Genomic DNA, 25616 nt, shown 5'->3' with positions numbered 1-25616 from the left:
GGCAGAGCAGCCTGTCCTGCATCAGAGCAGGCAGCCCTTGAGCTACCATCAGCAACAAGCCACTCCAGGGCTCTCTGGGAAGCTAGGCTTTTGTGGAGCTCTTTTTCTTCTTGAGAAGCCTGGCTTTTTGCAGGGAGCCCAGCACCATCATGACTGCAGATACAAAGCAGGACCAGCAGCAGTACTGCTGGGCACTGCACAGCAGCTCAGCTCTGCTGTGAAGCTTCCCAGCTCTTCAATCCCGGGACACAGCACTAGCAAAAACCAGGTGAGACTTTTCCATCTGCTTGCACCCTCTGGAGGTGGCAGATTCTGTGGGGAGAGTACAGAAGACAGGGAGTAGGTTGTCTGCAGCTTCTCCTCAGAGGGGGGTCTTTTTAGGAAGCCAGCCACCACTGTAGTCAGGGCTGACTTTTGTCTTCTGGCTTGCCAGAAAGATTTACAGTGTCTAGGCAGCAGCCTTAGAAGAACAAGCTGTTTCCCCAGAGACTGAGTCCTTATCAGCTGAGTATGGAGTCAGGCTGAGGCCATGAGCCCCTGGAAAGGTAGTGACAGGAACCCCTCTTGTCCCTGAAGCACTTGGCCAGTGGTACAAAGGCGCTCCTGGATGCCTTATAGTCCAGGACAAGGGAAGAAGCTGGCAAGCTGCCTTTTGAGAACTAAGCTATGCTGAGGAGGTGCACCTCATGCCTTTCCCCATCCCATTCCATCCCTATAAAATTCAGAGTTCTCAGAGGAGTAGCCAGGACCCCTTTCTCTGTGGCCCACAGCTGAGCAGCAAGCACAGCCCTACAGGACAGGTATTGTGTTCAGGGTGACTGTCACTGTGTTGTATCTTCATGTGATCCACCCTGACCCTGAAATCTGCTTCTTAACATTATCCACGCCCTTCTGCACAGTGTGTTACCTACAAGCAAACTCTGCCTTGCTCCTTTAAACCGCCTTCAAACAAACAGCTTGAGCTTCTGCCCTCAGACTTCCCTGCTTACTCCCAGATTTCCTGGCTCCCGCTCATCCCCACTCCCCCCATAAGTTAGCACAGCACACACAACAAGCTCACACTTTGGGTTGCCTTGTCCCACTTTGCTCACTTGGCTCCCAGTGCTGGTGATGCCCCCATCCCCCTGCTGCAGCTCACTGCCTCCTTATCCTCACAGTGAACCCAGCGCTCGGGCCTGTGCCCGTCCTTCCCTAGCCCGAGGGGTCGCGTGGGATGCTTCCCTACCCAGAATGCCGGACCCTCTCCTAGCAGCCATCCGCTCCCCACAGCTGGGAGAACACCACTGCTGCCCTTCCCCCCGCCCCCCTCCGCTTTCCCACACTCCCTCCCGCATTCCGCGGAGCCGCTTAAGCCCGCGGGCCGGCTAATTCCTTCCCCGTGGGCTCCCCGTGCTGGCCGGTCACGGGAGGGGAGGGGGCCCACGGCTGCCCCGCGCCGCCGGCAGGGGGCAGCAGGGGCACGGTGGGTGCGAGGGCCCCCGCAGAGCCCTCGGGGGTCCCCGCAGAGCCCTCGGGGGTCCCCGCAGAGCCCTCGGGGGTCCCCGCAGAGCCCTCGGGGGTCGGGCAGCTCTGCAGCGAGAACGGGAGGGGGCCAGGAGCCAGAACCTCCCCCCCTCAGGGGACAGCCGAACTCTGACGGGCTCCCCCTGCAGCGTGAGCACGGGGCACTGCAGGCTCCCGGCAGTGTTTCCCAGCCTCACGCCTAAGGAGTGCAGGACCCCCCGGGGGTTCCCTCCTTCCTGGTCCGTGTTAGAGCATCCTCTGCCCACGGGTGGACACTCAGCTTTGCAGAGGGGCTGAGGAAGGGAGAGAGGGCGGTCCCAGTGGTACTTGGATGATCCGCTACAGATGGGCCGCTTGTCTTGGGTTCGGCCCGCTCTTTTGATGTCCAATGGCTGTGTTCTGCCGGATGGCCTGGGGGCCATGTCTCGGCTTGGGAATCCGTGGAAGTATGACTAGCAAGGAGAGGAAATGATGAACGGCTGGTACTGTTGGAAGCTGTGGGAAAGGGCCTTCCTGGAGACCTCTCTGTAGGATGTTTGGGAGCATTCAGCCACAGCTCTGCTGCTGATTTGCCCAAGGGGGAAAGCATGACAGGATGGGCTTAGTCTCCAGACAGGATTTAGTCAGCCCTGCCAGACGTTTGCACAGAGCGGAATTCCTCCACTCCAGCCAGCAACTGTCGGGCCAGGGACAGACACGGGGCTGGCATGGCTGTGAGAGTTCCTGGGCCTGTGTTTGGAGCCCTTGTCTCTGCAGGTGGCCATGTGCCATAGTCCCCGTGGTGCCAGTGGCCACAGAGCCTGCCCAGGGAGCAGGCTGGATGGGAGAACAGGCAGGTGCCTTGGCCCTGCACTGCCACGCGGGATGGGCAGCCACCAGCTGCAGCAGCACTCTCTGACAGCCGGAGCATGGCTCTGCCTGCTGCCACCAAGGTGCCTTGGGAAGGCTGATGGGGAGCCATGGCTTCAGGCTATCCTTTGAGCCTGGGATTCACCCATCCTCCAGAAAGTAATCTTCTGCCTTTTAGATGAGATCCAGGGAGCTGCTGGGCACCGTGCTCCACTGGGGTGTGGATGGGCTTTGCAGACTGGGGTAACAGGACCACACAGTGGCTGCTATCCCTCTTCCTCTGGCCAGGTTCCCTCATTCCCAGCAGCCCACAGCTCCCCTGTGGTGTTTTACGAGTGTGGCTGAGTGCCAGCCAGCTCCTTCCTTAATGGCTGTGCTCTGTCGTGGGAGACTGGTGCTGCCAGCTAAGGAGCAGGATGTGCCCCCGGCACTGCTTCAATGGGCCAGATGACCTTGACTATAATGTGGGTCCCTCTGCCCACACCAGTTCCATCCTCTGCCAAGGAGACCTGGTGTGACACCATGACAGAGTGACACTGGTGCTTGGAGTGGCCTGTGCCCCAGGACTACCATTTCTGAATGCCACAGAGTGTTCCTGCCTGTCTCCTCTGGTACGATTGGGAGCCTGGCCTGTGTGTTTTGAGTTTACTCAGGCCTCAGCTCGGGCCCTGGCAGGTGGAAACTGTGTGCTGTAGAGTAACATTTTACCTTTGGCTGGTGGCTGTCACTCAATAACTAGCCACAAAGCAACTTCACAGCTAATTGGTGTCATTAGGCAGTATTTACTGCTTTCATGCTTGTAGGAGTCAGCAAATGGGTAGCTGGGGCTCAGGAGAGGGCAGCAGCAGTACAGGGAGGGAGACAGAGGAGTGGGGATGAAGGATAGAGGGATTGCTCTGGGGAGGATTGCACCCAGGAGGTGGTGGGAGTGGGAGACCCTCAGCAGTGGCTTGGGCAGGGTGGCTTGTGTGTCCCTAGCCTGCCAGCTGGGAGATGCCCCATGTCCCAAAGATGATGCTGCTCCATTGGGCACCAGGAACTCCCACCACCTCCTTCAGCAGCCTGAGAGGGGGCTGGAATTTAACTGGACCCCATTGTCCATGCCAGGCCCCAGGAGCCCTCTGGGCACCCCGGCCCCTTACTGAGCTGTGTGGAATCAGGGGACAATGGGTTTTGTTTCTGCCTGCCCAGCTGGAAAACACCCGTGGCCCTGCCACCGCCACCGGGCTGGAGGCGCGCTCAATGGAGGCCCTTCCTTATCATGTCTCCAGGCTGTTTGCTCACTGGAGCTGTGAGTGCTTCAGGAGTAGCAGTGTCACCCCATTGCATCTCAGTGCTACCAGCATGGGGAGGATGCTTAGCATGGGGAGGTGGGGGGGCTGATTGGCAACAGGTGCCTCCCTCTCCCCTGCCTCTCCTTACAGGTTTTCACCCGGGGCTGCTCCTCTACTGGCAGCAAGCTCCTGCTGCCCTCAGCCCAGTAATAAAGAAATCACAGGCAGCTGCCTAACTTTATCCCGGCAGGTCGGGTTGCGTGAGGAAGCAGAGGGACGATGGGGTGCTGAAGGTCTGCGTGGCTCCCTGCAAGCGGTGAGGTGCCAGCTGGATATCTGTGCCACAGGCAGAGCTCAGGAGGGTATTGCAGCCCACTCCTTTCCCAGCCAGGCTCAGGCCATCAGGTGAGAATCACCTCTGCCCTGCCACCTCATCCTGAAACACAGGGCAGGGCACCAAAATCCTGGGGGGTAACTATCAGGAGTCCTGCAAGCAGCAGCCAGAGAACACCCACCCTCAAAAAGGGTCTGCCAGCAGCTCTTCAGCCAGGACCAGCAAGGAAACAGCCAAACTAGAATAGTCCCTGAGCCATTCGCTGATCTTGGCAACAGGCTGAGATGCTTTTTTTGACTATCAAAGAATCCAGGATCATTGTAGTCTCATTATAACTGGATTCACAGGAGCCTGTAGTGGTTTTTTACCCCATTGGCTAATAGGTTAATAACCTGCTGGCACTTGACAGAGGTCCAGCATCTTCTGTGTTTCCCTCCATGTGACCGATTAAAATGCCCCCTTCTCCCCCTTTCCCAATATGGCTGTGCCCTGCTGCCTTGTCACACGTGCAGAGAATCAGACACAGCTGCTAATCTGCTTGCCACTCCACTCCTGCCTGCCTGCCCTGCCTTTTAAACACACTGGCTCTCTGTTTCTCTGCTCCATGGCGCAGAGGCTCTCTGAGCTGAGTTGTCCATGCCTCCCTCCAAAATGGTGTGGGCAGCACCCGATGTAGGGAAATGCTGCTTCTGTGGGTCATGCATGCAAAGGGAAGGATGTTTTGCAATGCAAAGGAGAACTGGACAGCATGTAGCCCCTGACCTAAGCCCTGCTGCAGGTCGATGGCCTAGCCATGCCTCAGTTTCCCTTGCCTCTGGCACAGGCACATTAGAGGGAAAAGGAAATTTCACTGCAGAGGAGGGATGGTGGGTTAATTAATGTATGGTTGCAAAGTGCTTGCAAATCTCCAAGGAAAACGGTCGACGTGGGTGCCAAGTGTAAAGGATTCTGGAAACACTAAGTGCCTGCAAATGCTGGCTAGCTCCTCAGGGTCTAAAACTCAAATATTGCCCAAGAGGCACCGAAAATATTCCTTTAGCTCATGTGATGCTTTATCCACTGCCTGGAATAAATCTCCCTTTTTGCTCTTGCTTTCAAAACCAGCTGTTTGTTTGTTTTCCCCTTTTGGATTTCATAGCTTAGTTAAAGCAAGCAATTGCTACAAGGGGGAGGGGGGGAAGCAGCTTTTGTGAAAGGTTTGGCAGCAAGTGTCTTTGAAGGGAGAGCACTTTAGCACTTGGCCTGTTTGTTCTGCCAGTTACAAACTAGCTGTGGGCTCCAGGTGACAGCAACGCAGTTCCTGCAGCGCACGTTTGAGGTCTCCGAAGAAAACTCAAAGGGCTGGGCAGCTTGAGCCCCATCAACATGTCCTGGGAAGCATGTCCGTGGGACTCCCAGTCTTATGTAAGGGAGAGGCTTTGCTGGCTGCCGTCCTCCCGGAAAGCAGGGCTTTGCCTTCTCCCTTTACTCTGGGGAGCACAGCAATCTGCCAACAGCAGCAGCGTTTTGGCACCATGTTGCTGTTTTGGAGATGGAGAGGGTGGGAATGCAAGTCCCCGGGCCCCACTCAAGGCTGCCTTTTCTCCTTGCCCAAATTACACAGGGGAGAAACATCTAGCTGTGTGTCCTGTACAGTGGTGGGCCCAGTACCAGTGCTGGGCAAAGCACAGCTGTTTCCAGTTTCGGAGCAGAAACTGTTTTTGTAGCTGTTTGTTTCTTCTAGGAGGTTTGTTTTTGTACACACAGAGGTGAAGATGATAACATGAGAGTCACTTGGGAGCAGAGGGCTTTGCAAAGGCAACACACTTCATCAAGATGAAGCAAGGCAGCTTGGCCCTGCAGCAAGGGCTTGTGTTAGTGGGGCAATAAATGAGTTGTCACTGGCTGTGCGATTTGTTACCTTCCCTTGCAGAGGAGGTGTCTGCCCCCTGCGACTGCATGCTGCCATTGGCATTACACAGCCCAAGGACCTGCATTGCTCTTGAGAGCAGACATGCTCCCCGAGGGGCTGAAGTGCCTCTCCTGAGAAGAGAACCTTGAGCGAGATGTCTACTGTCCTGCACCAGCCAGGGTTGGATTTCAAAGGACACTCACGCTCTTCCAGCCTTAGCCTTCCTCACCCCACAGTGTCTTGCTCACTCCTGGTCTCCCGCTTGCCTGAAAGAAGACATCATTAAACCCTGTCCTGCAAGTCAGTGGTGGGTGGGCACGCAGGTCTGTGCAGAGAAGCAGCCGGCAGCCCGTGCTGTACTTAAGAGCTGGAAGCTGCCTTTCTCCAGCCTCCCCTCGGGTCCATCTGCTGGCCTCCTGTCTGCCTGCGGTCACTGGTGGCTGAGACTCTGTTCAGTGCTAATGGATTTCAAACCCCCTGTCTCCAGTGAGAGACATCTCTATTGAGGGATGTTGATTCCAGTGCTTGGGGGAACCGCTGTGCAGACAGGACCAGAGCTGTGAATTAGAGAACATTTAATCCCGTACTTTGGTGATGGTAAGTGCTATGCACCCTGCTGCTGAAAGCCTGGGGTGAGGCAGTGGCTACACCCACCCTGTCCTGAAGTGGAGACTTCCTGGAATTATCTACTCAAAGGTAAATTTTGTGGTGTTTCTCCTCCCAGGGATAGGATCTGAGGCTATAATGATGCAGAGCCTTGTCCTGGTTTCTGAAAGCACAGTGGCACTTTGGCTGGGCACCACCACTCTGGACCCTGTGCTCAAGTTCCTGGGGTAATTTGTTCTCATAGCTTTTAGCCTGTTCTAAAGTTGGAACTTATGTAGAAAAATAAAATTATAGAGATGCTCAAATTTTAGCTCATGCTGCTAAGCAGCAAGTGTGGACATCCCGAGGAGAAACATGGGGCCCAAGGTGCCATGGCATCCATGTCCCAGGGACTGCCAAGGGGGCTTGAGGGCCTCTGTGGGTGACAGTGTGGTACATGTCAAAGCTAGAGAGGAGGTGACGTGAGACATGCTGAAGCAGGCAACCTTGCTTTTCTATTTGGTTTTTGCAGAGGAGAGAGGAGATAGGAGGTGGGAGAGTAGAGACAAGGTGAGGCGAGTGGACAGAGGAGAGGTTTTGTCTCTGTTGCAGCTTAACTAGAAGACCTTCCAGATCAGAATGGCTTAGGAAAAATGGGCTGAGGAAAGGCAGGCCCAGGGCTTGCATCCATCATTGCCTGGGGGACTCAGAAGGAGCTTTAATTGGAGATGAGAGCTTTTAAATTTAATTTTATCTGATATGAATCTTACATTTAAGAAAAGAGCCTCCTGTCTTACTGTCTGACAACATTTCTGGTGCTCACTTCATGTTTTTAATGCACCCTGCTGATTCCAGAAGCCCACGACAAATATCTACCAGAAGCACAGTGGGAGAGATCCAGCTGCAGAGTCTGTTACCAAGCAGAGCAGTGAAGAGGTCTCTTCCTGAGGGTGACACTCTGCAGTGTCATGGTTGCAGCTCAGAAAGCATTGGTAGCTGTCTCAGCCCTGTTCCCATTGCCTTTTTCTTGGACCTTAAGGACTTTTTGCTTATGTGGCAATGTTTTGTAGGTCTGTCTTAAAATACAAGCTTGGTGCTTGGATTCTGCAGGGAGACGTGTGTTAGAGATCATTGCGCTGAAAGATCGTGAGGATGGGAATCTGCCAGAGCTTTCGGGAGTGTTTTAACTTCTGGTTTTAATTTCTAACCCAAACTGATCGCCATCTGCAGAGAATTTTCCGAGATTGTTTATTAATGGAACAAGTGTTTTCATGGTCAAAGCTGCTGCAGGGACTTCCTGGTGTTGCTGCCTGTGGCCGCACAGCAGAGGTGAATGGAGAGAGCCAGGAGGGCCCTGTGTTCCTGGTGGAGGAACCTTTAAACATCCAGCTTTATAAAAAAAATGTTTCTGTGGCTGTTTTAACTGCACAGATATGAACTTGAATTCAGGTGCACTCGGTGCACTTCCCTTTGCTGGGGGACAAAGTACCCTGGACAAAGGACTCCTGCACGTCCACACTTAAGCGAAACAACAGGTTTTTATCACAGCGGAGAGTAGATATCTATTCCAGACTGATAGGAGCCTGGAGACGGCAACTTTAAAAAGCATATCTTAGAATTCGTGCCTGCCCTTTGGATATTGCATACACATGGTATTTATATCCTCTGAATACAGGGGAATTGTTAAGTATCAGAGGGCTCTACACATTGCCTGCCATCCTGGTAGTGCCGCCCCGAGTACGCATCGAAAAAGGCTGTCTGTAATCCTACTCATAGAATCACAGAATGGTTTGGGTTGGAAGGGACCTTAAAGATCACCTAGTTCCAATCCGCCTGCCATGGGCAAGGATGTCACCCACTAGATCGCTAATTCAAGACAGTTTTACATATATACATATGTATATACACACATGTACGTATGTGTGTATAGGTGTGTGTACACATATATATTTATATACGTGTGTGTATGCATATGTGTGTATATATACACCCATCCATACACATATACGTATACATATATATATGTATACATACTACACCCTTAAGTGGTGATTGCCAGCAGAGGGTTTTTGTCTGGATTAGAACGCAGCATGGGGGACAAGAGAGGGACCTGGCAAATAGGGCCAGTTCACACTCCAGTTAGAGCCATGATTTAATGCATAGCTCCTTTAGAGCTTTAATATTTACTAATGCCTAAGATATTAACGCAAATCCGTCCCTGGGTGCAGCTCCGGAGTTACGGAGGGGAGGGTTCGGTAGCTGCCGGGGGGTTTCCCGCCAGCTGCGGGGCGTGGAGACACGGTAGGCGCGGAAAGGGGGGGAGCCAGGGGCGGGCAAAGCCGGGAGAAGGGACGGCAGCAGAACGCGGGGCGGTGCAGAGAGCGCGGCGCAGGTGGGTTCAGCCTGAGGCGCGCACGGCTGCCCGTGCAGGGGTCGCGGTTTCCTCTTACCTTTCTCTCCAGGGGCGAGGGGAACGGGAGGGGGCGGGAGTCCGGAAAATCCGCCTCTCCACGCGGGGACCGCGTGGCACTGAGGCGGCAAAAAGCGGAGGAGGAGTTTACAGAGCGGGAGGGAGGCGGTGGTTTTCCATCCGACCGGGACAGAAGGCCCGGAAGCCGGCAGGCAGCGGGGGGCAGCGGTAGGCGCCCGCGTTCAAGGTATTGGCTCAAAGTCGCCGCCGAGCTTTTGGCCATCCCGACTTCCCTCCGAGGCTCCTCGCGGATTTTCGAAGCTGCCGGGTGCGTGGTTCCTCTCCGGGACGCCTCGAGGAGCGGGCGGGTGTTCCAGTCTCAGACCCGGCGCCAGAGCGTGGGGGAAGGCGGCGGGCAATTCGCGCTCGGAAGTGGGGGTGTGCGGGTATGATGCTTAGATGCTGCTTTTTGGGACGGAGGATTTTCTTCCTTGCTACCTTGAACGGCAACTCCAAATCCCCTTTCATAGTTACTGCTGCAGGGAGAGCATGTGGTTTTGGGGATGCGAAGTGGAGCGTCCAGCATGGGGCTCTGGGGATGCCAAGTGCAGTGATGCTTTGATACCTGGGACGCTGGGCTTTTCCAAGGGGTGTGTGCGGCGGTCCTCCGGCTGCAGAAATGCACATCCCTGCCGAGCTCTCGCCCATGTGCACGACGGTGTCTGCCAGCATGCCGCAGTCGGCAGATATTGTGAGGACCCGCTGGCAGGTGCGGGGGCAGGGTACCATGTGCTGTTGTGCGAGAAGCGGGGCAGAGCCTCCTTGTCTGGCAGAAAAACTGCTGGCCCTGGGTTGCTCCAGGTCCTGCTCAAGAAAATGCTCCCGTTAGCTCTGGGATGCTATGGAAGATTTCAGTGAATGAGTTTCTTTCCATTTCTGAGCAAACCATCAACGCTGATGGAAAGCCTGGTCCAGGCACGAGTGCCAAGAACTCCTGTAGAGCCCTTTTGTGCTGTCCTCCCCACCCCATAGTTAAATCTGAGCGTCACACCCGTGTTAGGTGCTAATACTGGCAAACTAACGCCATCCGTGCCTATACTCACTGCATTCCCATCTGCCTCTTGGGAATGGGCTGTGGAACTGTGGGCTGTGTGGGAAGGCAACAGCGGCCAAGCCCTAGAGCTGTGGGATCGCAGACAAGTAAGACTGTATCCTTGATCCCCAAGGCTAGGGGCTGCAGGAGGAATTTGTGCAGCTGTTGGCCACAGCTGGATGTGCTTCCCGGCTGCTCCAAAGCAGGAAGCAGTCAACCGGCCCCTCAGTTGCCTGTTGTGAGCAGACACAATTGAGGGACTTCTATGAATGCCGACACGGGAAATCCCACTCCCCTTCTGCACCTCATCCCAGCTTGGTGGCATTGTTTCCTTTCGCCAGCCCCGGCTGGGCAGCCTCAGGCTCCTTCAAGCCTGCCTTCGCTACAAAGCTATCTCAGGATGTGACTATGCAGGGATGCTTTTCTCTTGGGTACACTGGTTGTCTGAGTGCAGCTCATGGGTCATTGATAGTGTCAGTCCAGTGTGCCCTCCAAAGCACTCCTGCTCCAGCCATTGCCTTTTGCTGGAAAAGACAGATAGGCTTGCTCTTGGCTCACCAAAAAGGTCTCCACAGAGCAAAGGCACTTTCTGTTCAGCACTGAGGGCTGTAGCATTGGCCTCAGAGGATGGTTTGCTGCGTGGCTGTTCCTTCTGCAGCTAGTGCAGACGAGAGGTGGGAGCCTACACTATGCCAGGTACCTGGAGTGAAGAGGCTGAAGAAATTCACTTCAGCTTGAATCAGCAAATGTAGTGCCAGCACATAGGGCAGTATGGCACCTCCATCCTGCAGTTCCTTTTCTCCATTCCTCACCAAGCTGTGTAATTAACTACTGCCATCAATTCTCCAGCATGGCATCCCTCCTCTCATTATCTTGGGCTGGGAGGTATTATTGAACCTCTTCCTCTTTGAAGATGAGCCATGGGCTTTGTTCTTGCCCTGGCATGACCTGTCTCTCTCCTTGCTGTGGTCTGGGGGTAAGCCAGGGTGCGGAGGACAAGGCACCCGTTCACCCACTCCCGTGCTACACCTTCCTTACTCTGCCTGGCTTAATTCCCAGCTCCCCTTGCAGAGACAGGGCTTGGGGACCAGCTCACTGGGACAGAGGAAGCCCAGGACCACCTGCATGCCCTGTCCAGATGGGAAGGCACCAGCTTTAGGAAGCCAGCAAACAGCTTCTGGTGCTTTCTCTGGAACACAGGCAGATCTTAGTTGGTTTTGTTCAATGTAACATCCCGGCCTTTGGCAAGTGTTAAAGAAGCTGCAACCCCTGCTCTCATCAGCAGAGTGCTATTTGCCTGTGGTCCTTGCCAGCTCCATACTGACTCCATGGTGTAAACCTTGCTTACTTGCCTGCACCTTCCTGAGCCTCCCCAGCACCAACCTATGTCCTGAGGCATCTGCCAGCCCAGCACTGCACTGTTGGGGCTGCAGGACTGCCAGCTCTTGGAGTCATATCTCCCTGCTAACTCGTACTCAGCTGCCAGCAAGCTGAGGCACAAAGCACAATGCAGAGTGAGCGACACACATTTGCAGGTGGGCAGGAGTCAGACTTTTACCAGCCACACAGCTATTAGGATTTGATTAAGCAGTGTGATACAGACTAATTTTTTCTTAGGTTAACAGTATGCAAGATATGGGATGGGGAAAGAAGTGTGCAGAGGGGCAGGCCCTGGGTGGGTTTGGTTACATCAGGATGTGTAGTCTGGAGGAACTACGGTGCCTCAGCTGAGGCTGCAGCACAATACTGCACCCCATCTTCCACTCTAGATTCTGCAGACCTGGTTTGGAGGCTGTAGATTGGCTCTGGGGTCCCCATATGGGAGTGGAGCTGTGATGCTGCATGAGGAATATGTTGAAGGGTTGTCGCTCCCATGAGACAAGGGAAACTGTTGTGTAGGAATAACACCAATAGTCCTTTATAACTTCATTGGTAATGGTGGTGGTGTGAAGAACATCACTGTTTTGACCTTTTGGTCCTGCTCTGGCTTGAAGCAGGCTTTCCCAGGTCTCACTGATCCCCAAGAAAGGGGAGGCTCAGATCTCTGGGTATATGTAGCTGTCATGCGCTGACTGTGACACAAATTGGTGAGCCTGGCATTCTGGGTGCAGTGCTCAAGGTTCTTTTTCAGTCTCTTGGTTAAGATGTGGGTAAGGATGGTGAGGCTTCATCTCCAGGAGACTGGCTTTCCTTGAGGCCAAAGGGGAGCAGAGACCTTTTGCCTGCCTGCTGGCTCATGCAGAAGAAGTCAACAGGAAATCAGGCAGATTTCCACAGAGCCTTCTTGCCTTCTTCCCACCACAGGACTGCCAGTGAGATTTGCTTTAGTTCAGTTCACTTAGGACTTGTCTGATAGGAAGGCACCTCACTGTGAAATTTCCAGCTGGAAATTCATGGAGTGAGCAGACCAGGAAGCTGCAGAGGGAGGAGGCAGGCAGGGGCTGGAGGTGAAGAGCAGGGAGTGATGTGGCTGGGTGGAGTGGAGCGGCAGGACCAGAGGGACACGCAATCAGCCTCCTACCCAGTGAGCAGCCTGCTCCTGCCACATACTGAGGCTCAGTCACAGCAGCAGGGCTGTGTCATCAGCCTTGCTGTGATGAGGGCAAGCCATCAACCTGAATGTGTACCTGCACCCCCAGACTGACACTGAAATGGCACCAGTCTCTTGCAAGGCTGCTGGGAAGAGGGGCATCCTGCCTGGGCCACCCTGCTTGGCTTCTCCCGCTGCTGCCCAAGCTGTGGCTCCCAACATGGTTCTCACTCCTGCCTGGTTCATCATGCCTAGCACAGCCACCCACTGATACCATGCAGGGACAGGGAGACAATTTATACCTGCAGCTGAGGCCTAGCTCACCTGGCTCAAGACAGTGAGGGCTTTGGAGTTTTGCTACAGGTTTGCTCATGGTCTTGGGAAACCCTCATGAGAGGAGCTCCCCTGTTCTAGGCTTGGGGATAACCCCTGGAGAACAGTTCAGGAAGGTAAGAGGGACTGGTGGCATGTCTCACTTCTGAGTCCTGGCCAAGGCTCAGGGTTGAAGGAGATGCCAGCCTTATCTGCCTTGCCTGCTCTGCCTGCAGTAGGCCTTGTCTTTGCCTGGTCTCAGGACCAAACTGGAGGCAATTCCCTGATGGACTGGATCTCTGCCCCACAGGGAGCCCACTGCTGCAGGATGCACACAGGACATGTGGTGCTTTCAGCCCATCAGAGTTTGTAGGTGTCGGGCTGTGGCTCAGGATGGCAGGATTGGGTGGGTCTCCGTGGCGGTCTGAAGAGAGTGGGAAGGTTATCCATTAACCACAGGAGGAGGCAGACCAACGGCAGCACAATGAAGCTATTATGAAGTGATCCACCCTACCCTTCAGCTTCTCCTTCCCGTCTTCACACCCACTACTCATGGCAACACAAGGCAGGTGTGTCTGCATGGTGAACCACATCAGGACATTGATCTGCCAGTGCATTCCTGGAGGCAGCGGGTGTGGGGTGCCCAGGTGATGCAAGGCAGAATCCATGCCTTGCGGGGAGGGCGGTGAGAGAGCGGCTGAAGAGCACCACACTCCCCCTGCCTGGCTTCTGCAGCTGGGCTTGCTTCAAAAGTGGAGCCTTCAACCTGAGACAAAACCCAACATCAGCAAATAGCCTGACCATCGATATACAAATGCAGATTTTCTGCTACCAGCTGTCCCTCCCGTTCTTCCTTGTGGCTGTTAGGGGGATGCAATGTGTCAGAAGGGATTGCTTCAGCAGGGCTCAGCCTCTGGGCTCCCTGTTGCCCAGCATCACTGTGGGAGTGCATCAGCATCCCAGTGTGGTAAGACACACAGGTAAGCCCTGACAGGACATCTTGCCGGATGGCCAGCCCATCTCAACAGGGGTACGGTAACCTCAAGTCTCCCAGCAGGGCATCTAGAGCTGCCCTCATCTCCTCTGCTCCCCACACTACCCTGGGAGAGGCTGGGAGGCTGGGGGAGTCTGCTAGCCAATGTCGGTGGCTGCAAAGCGCTATTTCCACATGAGCAGAGCACTCGGTGGCTCTCATTCAGAGTTCTCTGTGCTTCCCTGAGGCATCCCTGAGGATGGTCACAGTCCCAGGCAGGCTGGGATATCATAGCTGGGGCACGCTGGGCGGTGGCTGGTTGCGCAGATGTAGCAGCACAGGCTGGGATTTGGGGGGAATGTGACTTGCTCTTTCCTGACTTGTGGTTTAGCTCATAATTGTTGGTTGTGTGGGAGACTCTGTTTTGACGGGATTTGGGCAGACACAGCGGTGAGCTCCCCACCTCCTGTTTGCTTTCTCTGCCTGATCCTACTCACATAAAGATTTTCCTGTTTGCCACGGTTTAGCCAAGGCCAATGCCAAGGGTGGGAGGTTTAGGTTCTGACTTATTTGCTCCAAAGGAAGTGTCCGCCTCGAGTCTTGCTTTGACTCCACATGTGAGACTTTAGTTCTGCCAGGCTGTTTGGGAAAGCTGAGTTATTCAGGGAGGAGGGAAGAGGGTGCCAGAGATGGTGCTTACGCCCTGGGTGTTTACTCCAAGTCCTTTGCTTGATCTATGCCACTGACGGCATGCTGCCTCCTTGGCTTTCCATTCCTTGGACCACAGACAGTGTGCTGCCCACACAGCTCTTCTGTGTCTGCATAGACCAGGGATATGGCAAACCCAGCTCTCAGCAGGCAGCATCTTCCCCTTAGCCCAATTTAAAATCAGCTGGGAAACGTACAAGTGTGTGTGGCTCCTCAAGTCCCTCCAACTCCTGGGACTTCTAGGACAGCTTTACCCCACTGTTAGGAGATGGCTGTAGCTTTGGAAGTGACTGGAATTGGGCATGTGGCACAAGCAAACCTAGATAGGACATCCGTCCCTTCTGCCTCCATTTGTTTCTGGGGATTGTGGAGTGCCCCCTGGCTGGGATAAAGAGAGTTTTTGAGGTGTGGGGGTGACAGACACTCCTGTTTCCTGGAGCAGAGCTATTTTATCCATTGTGAAATAGCTGCATTTAACAGCTGAAGTCTGTTTGGAGTTTGCGAGATGCTGTGGCTGTCCAGGCAGTGAGCAGGATCTTGGCAGGACAGGCGGCTGGCAGAGACCACGTTGGACGGCGATGGGTCCCAAAACCTGCTTCTGTGCTCACCATCCCCTTTCTCAGTAGGGCTGCAGACATTTCATGGCAAAAGCAGTGGTCAGCCAGGGCCCCTGTTCTGAGCTGGCCTACAGGCGAAAGGCCACTTTGGTTTCCGGAGACCCAAAATAGCCCATGTATTTCTGTCCTGGCCACCAGGCACAGCTGACGTGCAGAGGATGGAGACAACCTTGACTTGCCGCAGGCTGGTGGTGGTTGGTCCCAGTGTGCCTGTCCCAGCTTCTGCCCAGGGGCTGCTGCTCAGCTGGGAGGAATTGCCCCTCCAAATTGTGGGAGCTGGGGAGGTGGTGACACCAGGGGAAGATTGTGTTGTTCTGGCTCTGTTTTCACTCTTCTGTCGTCCACTAAATTGGAAGCAGCTGTGCAGCCTGGACCAGCCTCTGAAAAGCAGCTGGGGGGGGCAAAATGACCTCTGCCCTTGAGCCAGTCCCCCAGCAGGGCTGGCAGCCTGCTGTAGACCTTCTCTGCTGGGTCGTCTGGGTGCAGGGACAAGGCTCGCTCCATCCAGCCCTGGGGATGCTCTCTCACCCCCTTGGGGGTCAGCAGTTCAACAGCTCCCACTGGGTTTGGGTAGCTCTTGCCTGCTGAGGGTCCTGCCAGCTGGCAGCTCCGTGCCTTTGCATCTGGCTCCATATAGGAAGGAGCTGGAGCTGGAAGGACAGCCTCTCTCCTGGGAGGTGAAGATGCTGTGAGGTGCAGGAGGTGGCTGGGTGGCAGTAGCCAGGGGGATGCTACAAGCAGGTATTCTTACTGCTGGTTGGCAACCAGCTTTTCCTGCCCTTCCAGAAAGCATCACTGTTTGGGGATGAGTGAGTGAGTCCTGGACTCAGATTCTCCTGAGGAAAAGAGTGGCATTTGGGGTTGGAGAGTGGTTAAACTGAGCCCTCTAAGCCTCCTCTGTCAAGGGCTCTGCATGGAGGGCCTCCCTGCATAGTTTGGGGAAGAATTTACAGGGACTTTTGAACTTACCAATAATTTCACAGCCCCTCCTGTCTTGCCTCTCACTGCAGGACTGTTTTGAGGACCTCCTGGCTGGAATGTAAGCTGTCCCCATCCTTCTCCTTCAGACCCTCAACTGCAGGTTTCTTCATGCTCAGCTCCCTTATGTCGTTCCTGGCGTGACTCCTTCCTGGGTCTGCCAGCTCTGAGGTCAGTCCTGGGGCCGAGAACACAAAGCAATGATGGAGGAATCATCTTCACTCTACATCCCAGCACCCTAGTGGCCACCAGTGGCAGGTGTCCTCCTGCAGCCCTGCTCTCCCCCTGCAGTACTGCTCCCCAAGCAGTGACCTTGGGGTAGTCATGTGTTGCTGATAGATAAAGCCCTTCCCTCCCAAGCCCAGGAGAAGGCAGGGTATGGAGAAACATATATTACTCCTCTTTCATTCCTTGGCCATGGTTCTCTATCTGCTGGGTTTTTTTCACATGCATTCACCGAGTCCTTATCTTCAGACTTGTCTGGCTATGAGCTGTTTTGCTCTCATCCTGTTTTGTTGTGTGCTTTCTCTTTAGGTGTCTCACCTTCACTCCTCAGCTGCAGACATGAGGGGGAAATGGGGACATGGTCCTGTAGGCTCAGCTCATCCCTCTGACGTGCTTTAGCTGCTGCCCAAGGTGTGGCCGACTGAGATACCATCTGTACAGACATAGGCAGGGATTCCTCTTGAGCAAGCTTGAATTGACTGGGGGAAAGTACTAAAGCAAAAGAGGTGCATCAGACAGCCATGCCCCTGGGGGTCTTACCTGAACTCTGCCCCAGCCCATCAGAGAGCATCCCTCTTCCCACCTGACTGGGTGAAAATAAGGCATGTCACCTGCCTGTTGGAGAGGCAGGCTGCAGGCAGGCAGGCAGGAGCCAGAACTGCGCCTTCTGCTGTGGCATGATTGGGATTGCTTTTATCTTCTGTGCATGGCTGTCCTGGCATTTGGTGGGCCTGTGCCACCACTGCATCAAGCCCCAGGTTCCTCTGTGCAAGGAGGACCCGCTCCCAACTTGAGGCTGCCTCTGGCTGCTCCTTGTGCTCCCAGCTGATTTTTACATTAAAGCTGTCCAGTTGTTCTCCACAGGGGTCCTGTAAGGTTTTCTCCATTTGGAAGCGGAAACATAGCTTCCTGCCATTGTCCTTCCCACTGCAGCCCCCAGGTCAATCCCGGGGGAGCACCCCTTTCTGCAGCACTCCCCTCCCTGTGGCCCCTGGGCAGCACCTCCACTGGCCACTGGACCCCTGGGGGGCTTGGACCAGTCCTGTGGACATGGGCTGTGAGGCTCTGCCTGCTGCAGAGGATGCCGGGAGAGCATGAAGGTCTGGAGTGAGGCATCCCTGGGCTCTCCCCAGGTCCATGGTGGTCCCACGGGAAGCCATGGCCAGGTGTTGAGAGCTTGGTGTGAGCTTCTGTGCATGCCCGAAGTGCATCACCCTCTGCCCCTCCCCATCTCCCTGCAGCTCCTGGAGGTGCTGAAAGCTGTCTGGAAGCACTGTCCAGGTCCTGGAGGTAGTTTGTGTCTGGGTTTGGAGGTTTTGCAGCTGCACTGGCCTGAGCAAATCCCTCCCTCTGCCCTTGGGAGAAAGGGTTTTCATTTTTCTAAATTTCCAACAAACTGAGTCTGAACCTAGCCCTAGAAAAATATGCCTCCCAAGAAGCAGCTCAGGGTTGTGGCTTGGAGGGGACAGTCTTCTTCCCTGGGAAGAGTGGCCTGAGTGGGTGCCATCAAGGAAAACAGCTTCTCAGAAGAGCCCCTGTGAATCCTGTCTCTGCAAACAGTCTCCTGAGATTAACTTATCTCTCCTCCTCTGACGCCTGCTCAGAAATGATGTCCCTCCCTTAGCTCCTGCCCCCCTGCTTCCTGCCCCAGGCACTGTATCTCCTCCTGTACCTCCAAACCACCGGCCTTGGAACAGGCAGCTTGCAGGGCTTTTCCTGCCTCTCCCAAGGATGCATCATCCCTGTAGTCCTGTGGCCTGAAGTGACCAGGAGCAAGGGGTTGGGATCACCCTGCCCTTCTGGTAAGCTTCTTGCTGTTACATTACAATGTCCCCCTGCAAGCGTTTGATGGGACACTGGGCAGGAGAACCCATCTCTGCTCCAGGGAGATTGTGTGGGTGCCTGGAGGGGTTTTCTCTGGCCAAGTACGAAGTTGTACCTGGGCTTGGGCACTCGCCATGTGGTGAGGAGAGAGGTGTGTGGGTTCATTGTGGGCCTACCATTGCTAAGGACCTCTCAATGGTGTTTCGCCAGTGATTTGTCAAGGCTGGAAACCCACTCAGCAGCCCCGCTGGGGATGTGGATACCCAGGGCTTCATGGGGCTCAGTAGTGGTTGGAAGAGTCCCAGCTGCGTCACCTGGGGTAGTTTTAGGACTGGCTCTGCCCCACCACTGCCCTTTCCCTGGTGGGATGCCCTTCGGGACAGTACTGGAGTCTCAGCAGGCCCTAGGGAATTTGCTGCCCAGCCAGATCGCTTTACCTGCTGGGGGCAAGGGCCCCCAGGGAGCCTCTCAGGGCTCCTTGAACTCTCTAGATAAGGGACTTTGCAGCCGGCTGGTGTGTGCAGTTCAAAACACACCGCAGGGCTCAGTGCTCCCCCCCGCCAGCCGGCAGCCGAGATAACAGCGGGTGCTGGGAGTGGGGTCAGTATCTGCAGCTTCTGCTCTGTGAGGTGTTTGCGTGGTGGCTGCTAGCGCTGCAAGCCTGAAGGCAGAGGGGGTCTAGAGCTGCCTCTCCTTTTGCCTGTGGAGAACTGAAGAGAACCAGGTGAAGCAGGTCAGAAATGTTGTCCAGGGACCCTCACTGTGTGGGGTGAGGGTGCGGCACAGGGTGCCTTGCAGGAGGTTTGTTTTTCATTGGCCAAGCTCTGGGAATGCAGAGGAGTTTGTCTGTAAACAGCAAGGGAAGGGAGAAGGCAGAAATACCCCCTTCCTGCTCCCCTGCTAAGCCCCCTCAGGATGCAGGCGTGGGGCAGTGCTGGGGGAGCAGATGGCACCGCAAGGCTGTTTCCTGAGAGGCAGAAAGGAGTAGAATAATAGGAAGTGCTATCAGCTCACTGATGTAAACTGCTCACAAAACACTCCAAGAGTAGGAAACCTGCTGCAGGCCATTTGAGGGATGGGGGATTGGAGGAAGAGACTCCATAGCAGAAAAGCCAGTTGAAGCTTTTGCCTCTCTGTTTGCTCCACAAGAGCCTGAGCAGTTTCTTCCACCTTCTTTTGAGGGGCTTCTCAGAGCATCTGCAGAGGAAAAGTTAGAAAGCAAAGGGAAACAGCAACAAGTGGCTCGGGCCAAGCAGTGTTCCCCTGAAGGAAAGGGAGGGTGAAGCAGCTGTCCATCACGTGTGGCCTCTGGTCATTCACAACTGCTCCAGCCCCCAGGGACTGGGAGGGGGGAACGATGTGACGTTTGTTTCTAAGAAGGGCTAGAGGGGAACTTCAGAGAAAAGCTGACTGCTGGATCTGCTGTGTGTCCTGAGTGTCTGTGCAGGGCAGCGTCTGTGGGCAAGGGAAGCTCCTGCCAAAGGGCCCCCAAGATTGGAGCAACACTTCATAGGGACTCTGGGCTCATAGTGCCCATGCTGCTTCCCAAAAAGAATGCCAGCCAGCTTTCAGCCCCATTTTTAAGGGAACTTGCTGGTCAAGAGAGGAGGTCCTTACATGGCTCTGTAATTAGTATGAAAACAGGAAGGACAGTGTAGGAGTCAGCAGTCAATTTTTGCAGTAAAAGGAGATCTCTGCATCGGTCCCATGTTTTTTCAACACGCTCGTGACCTGAAAAAGGGAATGAGCAATGAGATGTCAGGGCTTTGATGAGGTGATTGGATTACTCAGGTTCATGGGGACAAGTGCCAGCTAGGAAAGAGTACTGACAACAATTACAACACCAGGCAGTAGGCAGATGAAATTCGGTATAGATAAATATCAAGTGATAGACGAGGGAGGGAGAGAAAAGGCCCCAAATCCACAAACAAGACTGTGCTCTCAGCTGGCCACTCGCAGCAAGGCCTGGAGCTATTTCAGATGGCTTGGTGTGCGCAAAAACACAAATCGAATCATCTTTGTGAATGATAAAGCAGAAAGAAAGCAGGAAAGCCTTGTGCCACTCTTCAAATTGGTGTCTCACCCCTGCACAGTCCCTGTGTGCCCTGGCACCAGCATCTCTGGAAGAGTCGAGGGGAGCTGGGGAAAGTTTAGAGAAAAGCAACAAGGAGGACTGAAGGCGTGGAGCCATGCCTGAATGACTAAGTGAGCTAGAATTTCTGTTTGGAAAATGTGCTGTTGGGTGGATACAATCCAGGTCTGTAAAGCCGCCACTCCAATGTTCATCCACCCTTTGATGTCGAGGGTGAGGGAGCCTTGGCTGAGGCCCTGTGTCCAAGGGGAGCTGCTGCCCCCTCTCAGAAGCTCCCGAGTTAAAGGGGGAAGTCGTATTTCACAGAAGCGAAACCCGCCATGGACTGCAATGCATGTGAACGGCATGTCCCTTGCAGCTTGGAGGCTGGGGAACAGTTGGGGAGTAGGGATATGAGTGTGCCACTTTTACCTTTTCCTGGCATCTGCTTTTTCCTTTGATGGAGACCAGCCTTTGAGCCAGATCAGCCTCTGCTTTGACCCCCGGTACCTGCCTGCCCTTATTTTGGGAGGGTTTGCCTTTATCTCAGCACCGCGGTAATGGTGCACAACTGCACACACTCATACTTCTTGTGAAATACAAGCGTGTGCCTCACAGCTGGTGGCTGAAGGTGGAGGTGGGCAGGACGCTGCCCAGAAGGCTGGTTCCCTGGACCCCTGACACAAGGTAGGAGGATCCGTGGGCAGCGTGGTCAGAGTTCAGGCACACACTTGAAATCTCATTAAATGGGCAGTCTTGGAGTGTTTCCCATCCTCCAGCAGCATGATGGGCATCAGAACTTCATGTGATTTACATCCCTGTGCAGGGTTGTTCTGTCCCTACAGGTAAACTTTGATGGGCCTCCAGATCACCCTTCCTGACGGGAGGACTTCAGTGTGCCCAGTGGACAGGCAGACGTAGGGGATGGGGTGTAGGTTGGTGAGGCAACTGGCCCTGTCCCATCTTGGACGTATTTGGAGGAAGTACTGACCTTATGCCTGCAAAGTGATCCCCATACAAGTGGTGTCAGGAGGACATGAGGTGCTTGCCACTGAGTCTGCTGGCAACCTCTTGGCTAGGGACAACAAGGACACTGCTACACTTGGTGTTGTGTAAAGGGCTTTTCTTGAAAGAGCTGGTGTTTCTGGATATAAACCCATAGCATGCCTACATGGCACCATGGAACTGCTCTGGAGTGGGAAGCCAAGCATGCACTGTGCTTGCCTTCAGTGAAGGCATCAGGAGCATGGGAAAAGGCACTGCATGGAAAGGGAGAGATGGGGAAGTGTCTGAAGCCAGCTGACAAATGTCTCCCTGCAGGTGTGGCTGTCCTGCAGTGCGGGTTTTTCCACAGAGGTTAGGCAATTTTGGTGACAGCTGGCCCTGCTGTCAGCTCCCAGGGCTTGGCTGGCAGTGGGACTGTGTGTGGCCCAATACCACAGGCGTCACTTAGCATCTGCCATGGCCTTTGCATGGCATGAATTGGCAATTAAGATTGTGCCATCTCTTTTTTGTACCTACTCAGAGGTGCGAGCCTGTGATTTGTTAAAGACACTCCTTGTGATCTTGCTCCTTCCGCTTACACATCACTTTTGTGGGGATAAGACAGACTGCTCTGTGCCCAGGATCAAAAGAGATGTCCTTATGCCAAGGCCCCACATCGCTCCTCCTTTTTCCTGTCCCTTAGGATGTGCAGCCACCAAGCTGGTGGCTCAGCTAAACACCAACAGACTCCTCTGGGAGGTGGTTAGAGCTGTGCTGCGCCGGCTGGAGAGTTGGCATCTATTCCCATGTCCCATAGGGTAGGGCTGCTCCCCCCCCCCATGGGAGCAGGGCTGCCACCTGTTGCTGGTGTTGGTTCATGTGACCTTTTCTGTTTTAGGGTTGTTTGTAACAGCCAGCGGCTGGAAGTGTTTCCTGCTGTAATGACTGCTGACCCGTGAACCCTTTGGCAGGCACTGTCTCTTTGTGGAAAAAATTAGGAGGCACTTAGCAAAGTGAGATAGAAAACAAACATAGCAGGCAGGAGAGTGCGGCTGGGCAGTGCCTGCCAAGGAGGCTGGGCTCCTGACATGGGGATGTGGGCACTCTCCAGGCGGAAGCAGGAGGCGGTGGGAAAGCAGCATGTGGGAATGCTCTGCCCCAGCACCCTCCAGAGTCCTACTCTGGTCCCCCCCCCCACCTCCTCAACGCCCCCAGCTCCTGCCATCTCTTCCATGGCACTCTTCCCTTCCTCCCTTCCCTGGACGCCTGGGCAGTGTGTGGTACCACACACTTGGGCTGTGTGCCAGCTGTGGTACCTGATACCTCTTCTCCTCTTCCACGGATGCCACTAGACCCATAGGGCTCCAGCCCGTGTGACTTGAGCCAGGACCTGACATTCTAAGAACAGGGGAGTGTGGAAGCAGGGGAACACGCTGCCTTCAAATACTCTGAACACGGGGCTTGCGCTGTCTCTGTCCTCTCTCCCCAGGTATGTCTGTGGGGTCAGTCCCTGTCCCTGTTTCCTGGGACACTGATGTGACCTGGTGGGGGCTGGAAGAGGGGCAAGGGGCTTGTACAGGCAAGGAGCAGCATGTTGAGGGCTTGCTGGGAACCAGCTGGGGGAGCTGGGGTTCTTCTGCCTCTTTTGGGTTGAGATCTGTTTGCTTGGAGACAAGCAGTGGCCCTGGTAGGGTTTCCATGTGCGATGTGGTAGCAGTTTTGCTTGCAGATTCCTCTGCTAATCCCGGGCTAGGGCTTGGGGTGTCTCTTCCCCAGAGGCACTGGCAGGCTGCCGCGAGGGGATTTTGGGATGTTTTCTCTGGAAGCCCGGATGGCTCACAAGGGCAAGGCAGGAGCTGTCATGCTCCCAAGCTGTCTGCATGAGAAGGGAGGGGAGTGGTGCTGCAGATGGCTCTGACATCAACAGGGTGGCACCTGTCGGGTTGGCAGGGCTCTCAATCCTGTGCAGGCGTACTGTCGTCCTGCTCTGGCTTTCCCAAGCAGCCAAGGGGCTTCCCAAATGCCTCTCCACATCCTGCCGGCTATGTTTTGGCTCCATCCTAGCTCAGGCTCCCCAGCCTGCAGGACCGCACCGCGGGAGGAGGCGATCTGTCTCCAGTACCACACGGGCACCTGTGCCAGGGGACGGGCTGCGCTGCCTTCAGCGCATGCAGGGGCTGGCACGAACTACAGATCCCAGCATGCTGCTGGCTGCCTGCCTCCTCCTCCGCCCCACCTGGCAGGGCGCAGGCAGGGATGCTGCGGGCGGCGGCAGAGCAGGCGGCCGGCGGGCATGTCCCGGGAGGGCCGGGGACACAGCACCGGCAGCCCCACTGCAGGTGAAGCCCTGGGAGAAGTGCTGGAGCACCCCATGCGGCGCAGCCCGGACTGGAAAAGAACAAGGCAGGCCTGCGGCTTCTCCAGGGCGGTTAATCCTGCTTTGCCCTGGGAAAGGCGGGTCTAGGGAGGGAAGGTCCCTTCTCTGGGCTCCGGAGACTGCATCTCTGGGGTTGTTTGCCGGGAGAGTGATGCCTGAGCGGTGCAGGGGCTCGGCAGGTGGTGATGGTGATGGGAAAAAGGAGTGGTGGGTGCCTGGGAGGGGACAGCAGTGCCAGGAACACCCTTGGCTTTTCAAGGTGACCCAGGAAAGGGCTGTGAGAGCCCCAGGGAAGTGGAATTGAATGGAAATGGGGGATTTGCGTGGTTCTGGACTGAGAGGCTGCTGAATTAAATGTGTCTTTTGTGCTGCCAAGCCCCAGGCATTGGAGGGAGGTGAGGAGGGCAGGGCAGGGGGGGGCAGACACAGCCCACTGCGCACATGCTTCACTCACAGCTCCAGGATTGGGGACACAGAGCTGCAGGCTCACAAATCCTTTAAGAGCCTGCTGTGAGCAGCCGGCATGAGCAGCCTGGGCACCTCAGGAAAGCAGTTTCCTTTTGGAGGGAAGGCTTGATGTGCCCAGCCAGCAGACTAAGGCTATGTATCACAGCCCCTTGGCTGAAGGACTCTGAGCCACAGGTTTCCAAAACTCCTGTGCTGTGCTCTCATCATTTGCTAGGTTGGTGTTTGGCTCCCAGTACTGTGGAGCACTTAGCTGGCAAGATGGATTGGGGTTAAAACCAGTACTGCCCCTACCTGGCTTGTGTCCCTCACTCTCCCATAAAATCTTCTGTTTGCTTTCCAGACGGAGAGCAGCAACAAGACTTGCTGGGACCTGTGCTGACTCTTGCCACACAAGATGACAGCAAGGGACGGGCCCCAAGATAGGTAATGCCGGGTTCTGATGTAAGGTGTGGGGGCACATCCAGGATACTAGGAGGCGAGGGAGGACAAGGAGACCCAGCATCTGGGGGGACGACCACTCCTGCATGCTCACTGGGCTACCAAACTGTCCCTTCTCTCTCAGCTTTTCCGTAGCAAATAGCCTGTAAACAGTCCCTTGTGCCGGGACACGCCTGGGGAGCCTGACTCCCTCCCACATCTGGTGACGTCTGCTGTGTATCTGGGTGCCACATGCTAAGGAGCAGCCAGCCTCCCTCTGCCTTTGTACCATGTTGGGAAGGGCCTCCCACAGCCCCTCTGCAGTGCTACATCTCCTCCAGCAGCCCAGGCTAGCAGGAGCTGTGGGGCAGGGGAATAAATATCATCCTCCCTCCTCCTCCTGATGACTCCCGCTGTGGGGCTAGGGACAGTCAGAAGCGATGCCTGTCCACTACCCTGCCCAGCATTTCCCTCCAAACTGCTCTGTCCCCTCCACAGGTACAAGGCTGTCTGGCTGATCTTCTTCATCCTCGGCCTGGGAACACTGCTGCCATGGAATTTCTTTATGACCGCCAGGGAGGTGAGGGCTTCCCTCTGTTGTCCATGATACTAATTGTCCCCTGTCATGTTGAAGGACCATGGTATAGGTGTGTCAACAAGGCACAGCGTAGAGCTTCTGTGTTGGCATGCAGGGGATACAAGCATGTGTGACCTGGGTGGGACAAGTGGCACTGAGGCGGCAGAAGGGATGAGCGTGGGTCCGGAGGAAGGATAAGGGTGGTCTGCGTGTGCTAGGGGGAGGCCTCGCACAGCCTCAGCCTCACCAGGCTCCTTCCCTTGCAGTACTTCATCGGCCGCCTTAAGGACCAGGAGGAGATGAGCCATGTCAGGAACCAGACCTCCCAACCCTCCTACCTGGAGTCCATGTTTGACAACTTCATGACTCTCTGCGCCATGGTGCCCCTCCTCATCTTCACCTGCCTCAACTCCTTCATCCACCAGCGGTGAGCCTTGCCCTGCCCTTGCCCCTGCCAGCCCCCATAGGGCTTCCCAGCCCTGGCCTGTCCTCCTGCCCCAGCACTGAGCCAAGCTGCAGCCTGTTCAGTCAGGTCAAAGGCAAAACACCCATCTCCTGTCGTAAGGTTTGGCTGCAATTCCTACAGGAGAGCTTGGTCTCAGCCTCACAGGCTTTT

The 25616-nt window shown here is 55.1% G+C and overlaps 1 protein-coding gene across 11 annotated transcripts in view; it reads left to right on the top strand.

The window, feature by feature from the left end:
• The window catches only part of SLC29A1 (solute carrier family 29 member 1 (Augustine blood group)), a 34237-nt gene that overhangs the window by 2284 nt on the left and 6337 nt on the right, over positions 1–25616 (top strand). The window contains exons 1-6 of one of the 11 annotated variants that reach the window (XM_018085273.2): positions 43–268; positions 3877–4031; positions 5873–6547; positions 24347–24429; positions 24922–25003; positions 25267–25427. In XM_018085273.2, the coding sequence (XP_017940762.1) occupies positions 24401–24429; positions 24922–25003; positions 25267–25427 (272 nt within the window). In that variant the 5' untranslated portion in view covers positions 43–268; positions 3877–4031; positions 5873–6547; positions 24347–24400. Of the gene's footprint in view, positions 1–42; positions 269–3876; positions 4032–5872; positions 6548–8788; positions 8829–17944; positions 18085–18817; positions 18840–20845; positions 20865–22528; positions 22651–23456; positions 23565–24346; positions 24430–24921; positions 25004–25266; positions 25428–25616 lie in introns of those variants that run through there. The other 10 variants (XM_018085275.2, XM_018085274.2, XM_018085277.1 and 7 more) reach the window with 10 other exon arrangements.

Source organism: Manacus vitellinus, unplaced genomic scaffold (genome assembly GCF_001715985.3).
Source record: "Manacus vitellinus isolate BGI_N305 unplaced genomic scaffold, ASM171598v3 scaffold_8_pilon, whole genome shotgun sequence".
Lineage (NCBI taxonomy): Eukaryota > Metazoa > Chordata > Aves > Passeriformes > Pipridae > Manacus > Manacus vitellinus.
The sequence above is the reverse complement of the archived record's forward strand: the minus strand, read 5'-3'. Positions and strand labels throughout refer to the sequence as shown.